A 10,479-nucleotide genomic window follows, 5' to 3' on the forward strand; every position below is an offset into this window, starting at 1 on the left:
GGGGGCACTTTAATTAACAAGCTGTGCTAATTAAAAGCACCTGAGCATCATGTGTATCAGCGTCTGAGCTTTAGTTCAAAGCACTAGTTCAAAGCAAAATGTATCATCAAACAGGCTTTAGTTTAAAGCACCCCACCACCATGTTTCAGCATGGGGACACTGATACACGTGACACTGGATTCTGTTCCAACACGCTGGATTTCCAACCTGTCAGAGCCAGCTCCCTGCACATGTACAGGAGCCCACTATGTCTAACATCAGCTTGAAATCCCACCACACGTAAGGAACCAAGCACTCTTTGCATCCTGTGTTTTGAAGGTAATTTTAAATGTCACAATACATATTGGTCTGAGGGTTGTTCTAGGCTTTCTTAGCATGTTATATTTCATAACTATTTTTATATATCACACTTGCATACTTGCCTTCATCAGGTAAGATCCAGTGGGGGTGCAGCGGGTGGCTGTACCCCCTTTTGCATTGGACCACGCTACAGGAGCCTCTAGGGACTTCTGTAGGCCCTTAAAAGGAAGTGAAAATTCTTCTCTCCTCCTGTCTCCCACCTGGTACAGTTGTTTTCCCCACTGTCTCAGGGCGAGGGTTGTACCAGAGCTGTTTTTGTCTATCACAGTCGGGTTGCATATGGGATGGGTTCAGTTGGAGACAAGAAAAGGAGAAGTAGGGATAGGTAGGGGGGAATCCTCTTTCCTGGATCTGCTCTGGGAGTAAAATGTTGCGGGCTGGGGATTACCCTCCTGCTCTGCTGTTGCCGCTGTCCCCATCCTTAGATGAGCCCAACTGCAGCGCATCTTGGTTGGGATGGGTAGGAACAGCTCTGGTGCAATCCCAGCCCCCTGAACAATGAGGGAAGCAACAGCAAGCTGGGGAGTAGCAAGGGATGAGAGGGGGGATTTTCACCTACTTTAGGCAGTTTTTAAAAGTGCCTGGAGGTTCTTGAGGGTGGTTTGCTCACATTGGTGGGGGAGGAAGCAAGTAGCTAGTAGGGCTGTGTGAAGCTTCGGTCACTGATTCAATTTGGTGGAGATTTGGCCCAATTTGATGGCCAAATCTCCGAATCGAATCAAGAGGCCCTTTAATCCTTCCAAATCGATTGGGAAAGATTCAACAATTTGGACATAGGTACAGCTTTAAATGTTTTTTCTACATACCTCAAGGTACCAAGTGGCTTGCAAATGCTGAGATGGTGGGGCAGGTGGAGCATCCCACAGGAGCGTGGGGGTGGTCCCCAGCATGCTTGGCAGCAGACCCAGGAGTAGACCAGAAGCACTGCCAATCCACTTCTGGGTCCCCCAGGGAATGCACGCCCCTCCCCAACTGGTGCCTCCTACATCTGGGGGGGCCCCCTGCGCGCTTGGCAGCAGACCTGGAAGTGGATTGGACGTACTTCCGGTCCACCTCCGGGTTTACCGCCAAGCGCATGGGGGAGGGGCCCCCCCACACTCCTGTGGGATGCTCCATCTGCCGCATCATAGCAGCGTTCATAAGCTGCGCCTGGTACCTTGAGGTATGTAGAAAAAACATTTAAAGCTCTGTCTGTGGCCGAATCACTGATTCTCTGAATTGGCACTGAATCTTCAGATTCAGCCAAATCTGATCGGGGACAGTGATCTGAATCGAATCGCTGTCCCCCCATTCGGGCTGAATCTGAATCGAATATGGCCCGTTTCGCACACCCTTCCTAGCTAGGGGTGCAACCGTCCCTGCATTGTGGATTGCTGTTCTTGCATCCCTCCCCACCCCTATCCCTTTGGGAAATCCTGGATATACCTCTGGTCTCCATTATTGTAGTTTCTTTTTTTGTAATCTTGCATCATAGCTACCTAAAATTTGCTGAAGTAGTTCACCTCAAGTGGTGGCTTTTCTAATGTAGAAGAATCAAGTTTGCAACTGTATTATATTAAGTACATAAAATGCAAACTTGTACAATGGTACAACATTAAAATTGAAAACAGGGGCAGAAGAGAATAAAATACAGAAGCAATTTTGTCCATCTGTTGAACTGTTAGGATGTGACAAAATGAGAAAGCAGTTGATAGAAAATGCCTTTTATATGAAGCAAGTGATCTAGCAGAACTAACAATTTTTAACTCTTGAGTTTTCCCTTTCAGCTATGTTCACAACCCTACTGTTACAACAGATCTATTAATACATTAATCTTCAATTTTCCATTTACAGACAACATGCCTTTAAAACTTTGATTAACTACTCAAAAGTGATTAAAGTGGTTCCAATACTGATAAATTTAACATTTCATTACTTGGGCAAAAATGTTCAATTTCATACATCCTTAATTAGAACTGGAGTGTTTTTAATACAGAAGGATTTTAAACACAGGGCTGAAAGGTAGTCTAAAACTATCTATTCTAACCTCTTGTTCAGAAACAAAGTAAATCTATAATGTGTTTGCTGCAGGAGAGAACACAGTCGTAGTCTCCCAGTTCTTGTCAGGATCAAAATTACTAAACCACACTCCCAGAATATGAGGGTCATACAAAAGGTGCAGATAAAGAGAAATAATCTGATAACAGTGCTTATGGCTCATTTTTGGGGAAACGTATTTAAAAAGATGAATAAGCTTTACTGCTTGATAAACAGCTGAACTAATTTTTTTTAACCAATTCTAGTTGTTTGTTTGAGACATTTTAACAAAAAACAGATCTTGTTTGAAGTTACCACTACTTTCTGAAGTGATTTATGTGTATATGCATGTTTTGTTTTTAGAATGCTGAACTGAAATTCAATTTTGGTGAAGATGAATTCAAATTTCCACCAAAAGATGGTTTTATTGGTCTTTGCAAAGCTCCTGATCGTGATGTGGTAAAATCCCAGCACACAGGTAGATTTTGAAGCTTTAATATTAGAATTTCTGGACTATCAGAGTCTATTCAGAGGCTGAATAGAAGTTTTCTGTGGTTTTTTTGTATGGGTACATTGTACTGGTATAACTGGTCCCAATTTTAAATTGCTGGGGACTGTTCAATGAATTCTGTAGGAGCAAAGTTAAAGCATCTTAGGGAAAAATCTCACTTGCTGTTAATGTAAGTCATAATTGCATATAAGCCAGGGCTGCTCAACTGGCAGCCCACAGGGCCGATGCAGCCTGGAAAAAGTTCACATTTGGCCCGTGGGCCTCTGCTCCTGCTGCTGCCAGGATTTCTGGCTCCCACTCTCTCTAGCTTCTACTTGCTGGCCCCACAGTGGGAGGTGGGACAGGTTGGCTTAGAAAGGTGGGTGTTGGGGTGGGGGGGTGCACACTGCCCACAGTGAGAGAATGCTGCCCAGAATTTGGACAGCTTTCACATAAGCTAACATTTAAGGCAAGTTGGCTGTATATAGGGAAAATATTGAGGAATGGGCCTTTTTAACTTAAAAGGCATCAATCACTGAAAAGCAAACCTGTTAATTAGTAAGTGTTCCACTGAAGAGAAAACCAACTCCTCATTTATATGACTTTATGAAGAGTTGTCATGCCTGATTTATTTTTAAAAATTGAGCTCAAACGTCAGGTAAACATTTCTGTATCTACCTGCTATAGTTGATAGTGTTAATATGGCTTTGAAAATGTACCTTTCAAAAGGGCATTTTAACAATCATAGTAAATGAGTCACTCCATCAGTCATATTGGCTATCAGAGATAAAGTGGTATTTTCTGCTTTTGTTTTGGGTTTGTTTGTATGTGGTGTTTTTTTGTTTTGTTTTTTTTTTTAAATGGGGAAAAACTAAAGAAGTCTCAAAGTATGCTGTTTTTCCTTCTTTAGGAAGTGCACAGGTGGCTCAAACACAGAACCTTCCTAATGCTCCTAAAGCATTAATTGTGGAACCATCCAGAGAGTTAGCAGAACAAACTCTGAACAATGTGAAACAATTCAAAAAATATGTAGATAATCCCAAATTAAGGTAACGACGTCTCAATATAATAACATCCAGATACGTTTTGGGTTTTGTTGTGTTTTGTTAGGTTTTTTGTTTTTTAAACCATCAGTCTCCATGAATGTAAGGTCATGCCTTACAGACCCTTCTTAACATTCTTAACTCTCCAGGCTACAGTGAGTGTGACCTGAGGTACGTTATGAAACAGAAATTTTGAAGAAGTGTGAGTGACAGACATTGCAGGGTACATGTAAGACCTCCACTGAAATGGGGAGAGAGGGAGAGAAATTTAGCTCATCTTTCTGCTGTGAAAAAACCTAAAAACATAGTACGTTTATTAAAGGCAGACAAGGAAGTGGAATATTTTAAGACGAAAACAAATGTTTAGCTACTCTGCTGTACATGCAAATTTTTGTACAGTAAAATATATGATTCAAAATGTCTATAATAATGTTTCGTAAACTGGGGTATACAGTGAATTTCTAGAGATTACATAAGAAACAGGAATTGGAAAAGGGGTAATGTGTGTATGGGGGGGGAAAAGAATTCTAATCTTTTAAGGGAGACTGTGAAAAAACTGGGTCACATGCTGTTTCCTAAATATATAAGAAATACCCTGATTTAATTAAAATTATTTATGTTTTTATTTTAGGGAACTGTTGATTATTGGTGGTGTTGCTGCAAGAGATCAGCTGTCTGTATTGGAACAAGGTGTAAGTTGTATTTTAATAACAGTTTTTTTTTTAATCATGCAACACACTTCATTTCTGTTCATCAGGGTTATAACTGAGCAAACTATTGCTAGATTACAATATTCTACAATATTTCTCATCGTACAGAGGAACTAACAAAACTATTTGCCATGTATGTACTTTACTTGATGTGTATATTAACTATTCTTTTTAATTATTCAGTTGCAGAAAACAATTTGTCTTCCAAAAACCTAAACAATTTGAAGTCTTTAGCTCAGTACTCAGTATCTCAATATAAATATATTAGTTTTCAGGTATTGTGTTTTCTTTATTAAAAAAAAAAACAAAGTTGGCTGCTTTTGGTAGATAGTCAGCTCTTAAATAACAAGTGCTTTGTATACGACTTTCTTTAAGCACAGGATCATAATATATTCTAAATCTGACTCTTGCCAAAAGTCTGCATCTACAACTAACTTTTTTTTTAATAAAAGGAAATCCCCATTGTTTGACCAAATTTAATGTATTTTCCGTAAAACAGTATTGCCTAGAAATGCAATTGCTAATCATCCTGTAATGCTTAATGGCGATCTGTTGTAAACTTCCCTGTTTTTCATCAGGCATGGATGTCAAGCTAATGATCTAAAAGTTATCTTGTCACACTTGTCTCTAAAATCCAGAAGGGGCAACTAGAGGGGAAAATCTTACTCGGCCCATGTCAGTTTAGACAATTGAAGTTTGGCAAAGTTAAATACCTTTGGCAAAGTTCCCATTATAAGAACCTGTTGTTTTTGTTTTCTTTTTTTTAAATGTCTGGTAGCCATTTTAAGTATATGTGATACTACTAGCTATAATTATCTACTTAAGCGCTTATGTTGAGTTTAGACGTGCTACCTACATATGCTTTTGTATTTCTCAGGTAGACATAGTTGTGGGAACCCCTGGAAGACTGGATGACCTTGTGTCAACTGGAAAGCTTAATTTATCTCAAGTTAGATTCCTGGTTCTTGATGAAGCTGTAAGTAGTACTCTTTTCAGCTTCGTATTGTGTTTTGTCCTTGGTAGAGAATACTACACAGGACAAGCTGATTTCCTCTTATGTGTTGAGGAAAGTTTTTTCATGCCTTCACAGCAATTACATATTCAAATATATTAGCAACTGACCACTTTTTCTTGCATTTCTTGCTTAAGTATCCTAAGTATAGTTTATAAGTGTAGTCACCAACTGAAAGCCTCCATCCATAAGGCATCCAAGGTTAAGCTTGTTGTATAGCTTATTCACACAAAGTTCATGTGTGTTTGAAAGTTAGATGCTTTCAGCTGAAAAGTATTTTGGGGGCTATTAATTTTTAAGATTGGGCGGGGGAGGAAATTAATAACCAAGAAGATAGTTGGGGCACTCTCCTAATTTAAATTTCATTTATCTGGGTGCTTGAACCCACCTCTTAATGGCTGTCCTAAACACTGAGCTGTTAAGTCATTCAGTCTGGCCTAAGGAATATTCCTCTCTGAAATACAGTAGAATCCACAGGGGGAGACTAAGAGATTCCTTTTCAGAATGCCTTACAACCTGGTAGTCACTCTTCTAGGAAGTGGAATGTGTAGGTTCAGGTCCAACAGGCAAAAGGCAGGATCTTAACTTACCCTTATCACCCACTTTCCAGGCAAGTTTCTTACCCAGTGGACTATTGTATTAAAGAAAAAAGTGTTTTGGGGGAGGGGAGGGGAGTTACTGTAAATTGTCTAGATGTTCCTTTGCTTTGCTTTGCTTTGGAATTCTCTGGTTTCTCTTCAGATCCCTTTATTAAGAATCCCTAAATGGAAGTATGGTTTGTTCAACCTGAAATAATGTTTTTGTTTTTATCAAAAATTTCGTTGTACTTTGAGCCAAGTCAGTGCTTTAATTCTTTTGGTTTGGAGATCAAACCAAAATATTAGTCATTGGTCATTCTCAAGTCCCACTCGGAAGAACTCAAATCAACATGTTACTTGCCCCAAGACAGGGGAGGTCTGAGTGGTGAAGCTTTTTGAAAGCTCCATCTTCTGGAAAACCTAAGTAGTCTTGTTCAAATGTTGCTCCCCATGCAGCATATAAGCCAAGGAATCGTGCATGGAAATATCAACCACAAAAAAACTCTTGGGAAGTATGGAGCCCTTGGAGCAAAGGAGACTTGGCATGATAATTAAAATATAATTCCCTATAAAAGACAGAATTATGAGAAAATATGTATTATTACTAAAGTTCAAAATACTGAAATATTTAATACTACCTATCTAGTCACACTGCAGTCAAGCACCAAACTTCTGGCTTCAGCATCTTCAAAAGCTTAATGTTGGTTCCAGAGTAGATGTGGGGGGTTTTGGGGGCGGGGAGTTAAAGGGCTTTTTTAACCATTTTTCTTCAAAATAAGTTTCATTTTTATTATAGGATGGCCTCCTCCTTCAAGGTTATTCAGATTTTATAAACAGGATCCACAGTCAGATTCCTCAGATAACTTCAGATGGAAAGAGACTGCAGGTATAAAGTTGTCCTTTTATTGTAATTTACAATTATGTTAACATGTTATATGCTGTGTTGAATATAACTTTTCAGTATTATGCATTTTATTATCATGAGGTATAGTTAATTCTCTTTGTGCTTAGCTCTTTGCCCAATATTTATTTCGACATCCATTCAAAGTTCTGGCTCAGTGCAGGAGTAAACTGAAATCTAATGGCACGCGCGCACACTCATAGAGCTGTGACTCAGAAATCTCATGTTTTAAGGGGTTTGTATCTAAGGCATTCTAGCATAATTCGGTTGTGCTCTGTTTTCTAAAACTACAATACCAGTCTTCATCCTTCAGCTACCAGTAATTTTGCTGATCAAAATTATATATAATTTTGGCTATACTTTCATTCAAGTCAGTTTTTAGAAAATTGGAGTAACTTAGCCAGTTGGTGATGATTTTGTAAGTAGCATGATTTGTTCCATTTAAGCTCTGTTGAAACTAGGAGCCACATCCAGACAAGCACAGCCATGCTGTATGGGCACCACGACATGTTTGTGTTGTCACATACTGCACTTTCAGCTGTTCTCCGTGCTGCAAGGGAGCCATGCAGGGAGCGGGGTTTTTAACCCCTGGATATTGCACACACAAGCAGAGTAGTACATGCAGAGGCCGTGCACACGGCTCAGAACTGGAACCTGGCTGGCCAGAGCCATGCTCTGGCTGCCAGGTGGGCTCTGAGCGGCAAGATTGCTGCTGCTACAGCCCCAGAAGACCCCCCAGGACGGCAAGTAAGGCTGCTTGGGGCCAGCCAACTGCTGTCCCCAGCCTCCCCTACCCCATCCAGGGTAACCTGACGCATGCCACAGGATATATGGCACGGGCTTAGTCTGGGGACAACTAGCAGTGGCACAAGATGTCCTGCTGCTAATTGTCCCCAGGGAACTAAACATCTACGCTCATGTGGACGTGGCCTGGGAGTAAGAAGGCAAAGAGATCTTTGCTTAGTGCTATTTTACTGTAACCAACACAAGGCAGTTTCTTATTTTATTTTTTTCGTCTTGATCAAGGAGTTATGACTCAGAGGTGCCGTATCACCAAGTTCTTGTCCTAAAGTGTTCGTACTGTTTCAGGTGATTGTGTGTTCTGCAACTTTACATTCCTTTGATGTAAAGAAACTGTCTGAGAAGATAATGCATTTTCCCACCTGGGTTGATTTAAAAGGAGAAGACTCTGTCCCAGAAACTGTGCACCATGTAGTTGTACCTGTGAATCCCAAAAATGACAAACTGTGGGAAAGACTTGGCAGGAATCATATCAGGGTAAGTAGCATATTATGTTCTAGAACCAGTTAGATGAAACTTAACTTGGAAAAAAATACAGAGCTTCACTTTCAGTAATTTAACCTGCTACAACTTAATCTTGTATGACTAACTACTCTTGTAGACCGGTGAAATGTTTCCAAGTTTCTGAGCATAGAATGTAGTCTGTTTTTAACACGAACTTTAGCACTTGGGTATATACTACAAATGTACAAATTAGATTCTACAAGGTAATTGTAGTTACAGGAGTCTGGTTGAAAGAAATCTCATTGTGGCAGCCTAGATAAGATGAGCATTGTTAATGCTCATGTCACATTGGAAAAGCAAGCAAAGGTAACTTCTTCGTTATCAAGTGAAGGTATATACCTAACATTTCAAATCTCAAGGTCTGTATTACTTTAATCTGTGATTAATCAGGAGGTCATAAAATATTTCTAATACACACCTTGCCTTAACAAGCTATAGGAATATTCCTTACAGTTGATGAGTTAATTTAAAAATCTTAGCAAGGTACTTTGCACTGGCCTGATTGATATTTCCATGCTATTTAAGTGCTTAAAAAGGTTTTTGAAATTCAAAATGCGATGCAACCTCTTTTTGAAATTTTTGAATTCTTTCTAAAGTTTCCTAGTGCTTTTAATGGTAATGTGTGGGTCTGTCAGAACTAGTGTATTGAACTTCACAACAAAATGTTTCTGTTTGGTTCCACTTCTTCTATACAATTTTGAGCTAATTTTCTTAATAGAAATTTAAAATCATGGATAATATAGTGCTTGGCTTCTGCTGTCTCTTGGATCAGCTTTTGCAGACAGGCCCATGGCAGACTTATTACATGGTTTACTTGTTAACGTTGTTATAAATAACTCTCCCATGCATTCAAGTAATCAGTGGTGCAACAAAAAGAGAAACCAGCCACAAAAATGATCCACATACAAAATGGGATTTTTTTTTTTTTGCCTGGTTTTCATCATGCCTTTAATTGATTTCATGGTAGGTGATCATGCTGCCTGCATCATGGGTTTAAGCTTACCAAGTGGTGTGAGGACATACTTAACTGTGTCATGAGTGTGGCAGCAGCAGCTGGGATTAGAAAAGCTTTAAGTGCTGGAGTACCAGGGAGCCTGTTGGCTGATGAGCTGAACCCTGTGTTGGTATGCTGAAAATCACACGAGGGAGCCCCTGCATGGTTGCAAAATGCAGCTTGTTGGCTAGCCCATGTGCTGATGGTTTCCCTGCACAGTGGCAGGGTGAAAAGGCACCATGAAAAGCACAGCATCAGGAACTAGTCCCTGGTACTGTGCTTTGCACCGTTTGCGCATCCAAGTAGTGCTGGCTCCAATCCCTGCTGTTGCCCAGTTGGAATCTGACACGTTTTATCCCCGATTACAAAAATCACAGGTTGGACGTTTGTTTTGGGAATCCAGTTGCATGTTCATTTTTGGGATCCGGGATAAATTCATCATATCCTGATGCCACAGTTATGTTAACATCCCCCCCCAAGGGCTACAGAGATCAGAAATTGTCATCCTTCTCAAACAGCCAATTTTTGGTTGGGGTTTGGGGGGGGGGCGTGTATTTTATTTCTGTTTTTTAATCTAGGATTTTTATATACTTTCAGGTGACCCAGTTTTGTTTAGCTAAACTGAACATATAACTCTTTTTTTTCTGATCATTTTTTTTTCTATTTATGTTTTGGTGGGATTTTAAATATTAAGGCTTATCTTAAGTTTGGGAGTATGCATTACTTCTGTGAGAGAGGAGTTGCTTGCTGTGTGCTACCATACTAAACTAAACTAAACAAAACAAATTAATATTTAGGTGTTAGTCTGGTTAGAGCCTCAGAACAATAAGTCAATAATTCTGCTTTCCACTGCCTAACATTAACAAGCCTCAAGAAAGAGATCAAAACTTAGAAAGTATAATGAATTCTGTATATCCGGTTTCTCATCCAACTTAGCCTGCACCTTCAAAATCTAAAGTTGGCAGCTCTACAACTAACCACTGGGGGGACACACCCTGTGTTTATCAATGCCGTTGAAACTATGAAATTCGTTGCTTGCTTGATGAGATCACTTTAAATAAAAAAAAAAA

General features: G+C 39.7%; 1 protein-coding gene across 1 annotated transcript in view; it reads left to right on the forward strand.

Moving 5' to 3' along the window:
- The window catches only part of DDX1 (DEAD-box helicase 1), a 49,218-nt gene that overhangs the window by 21,683 nt on the left and 17,056 nt on the right, over nt 1-10,479 (forward strand). The window contains exons 11-17 of the mRNA XM_019520765.1: nt 263-318; nt 2,740-2,854; nt 3,777-3,915; nt 4,541-4,601; nt 5,497-5,595; nt 7,006-7,095; nt 8,200-8,388. Of these exons, the coding sequence (XP_019376310.1) occupies nt 263-318; nt 2,740-2,854; nt 3,777-3,915; nt 4,541-4,601; nt 5,497-5,595; nt 7,006-7,095; nt 8,200-8,388 (749 nt within the window). The remainder of the gene's footprint in view (nt 1-262; nt 319-2,739; nt 2,855-3,776; nt 3,916-4,540; nt 4,602-5,496; nt 5,596-7,005; nt 7,096-8,199; nt 8,389-10,479) is intronic.

The sequence above is a fragment of the Gavialis gangeticus genome, unplaced genomic scaffold (assembly GCF_001723915.1).
Source record: "Gavialis gangeticus isolate Ggan-Ray unplaced genomic scaffold, GavGan_comp1, whole genome shotgun sequence".
Lineage (NCBI taxonomy): Eukaryota > Metazoa > Chordata > Crocodylia > Gavialidae > Gavialis > Gavialis gangeticus.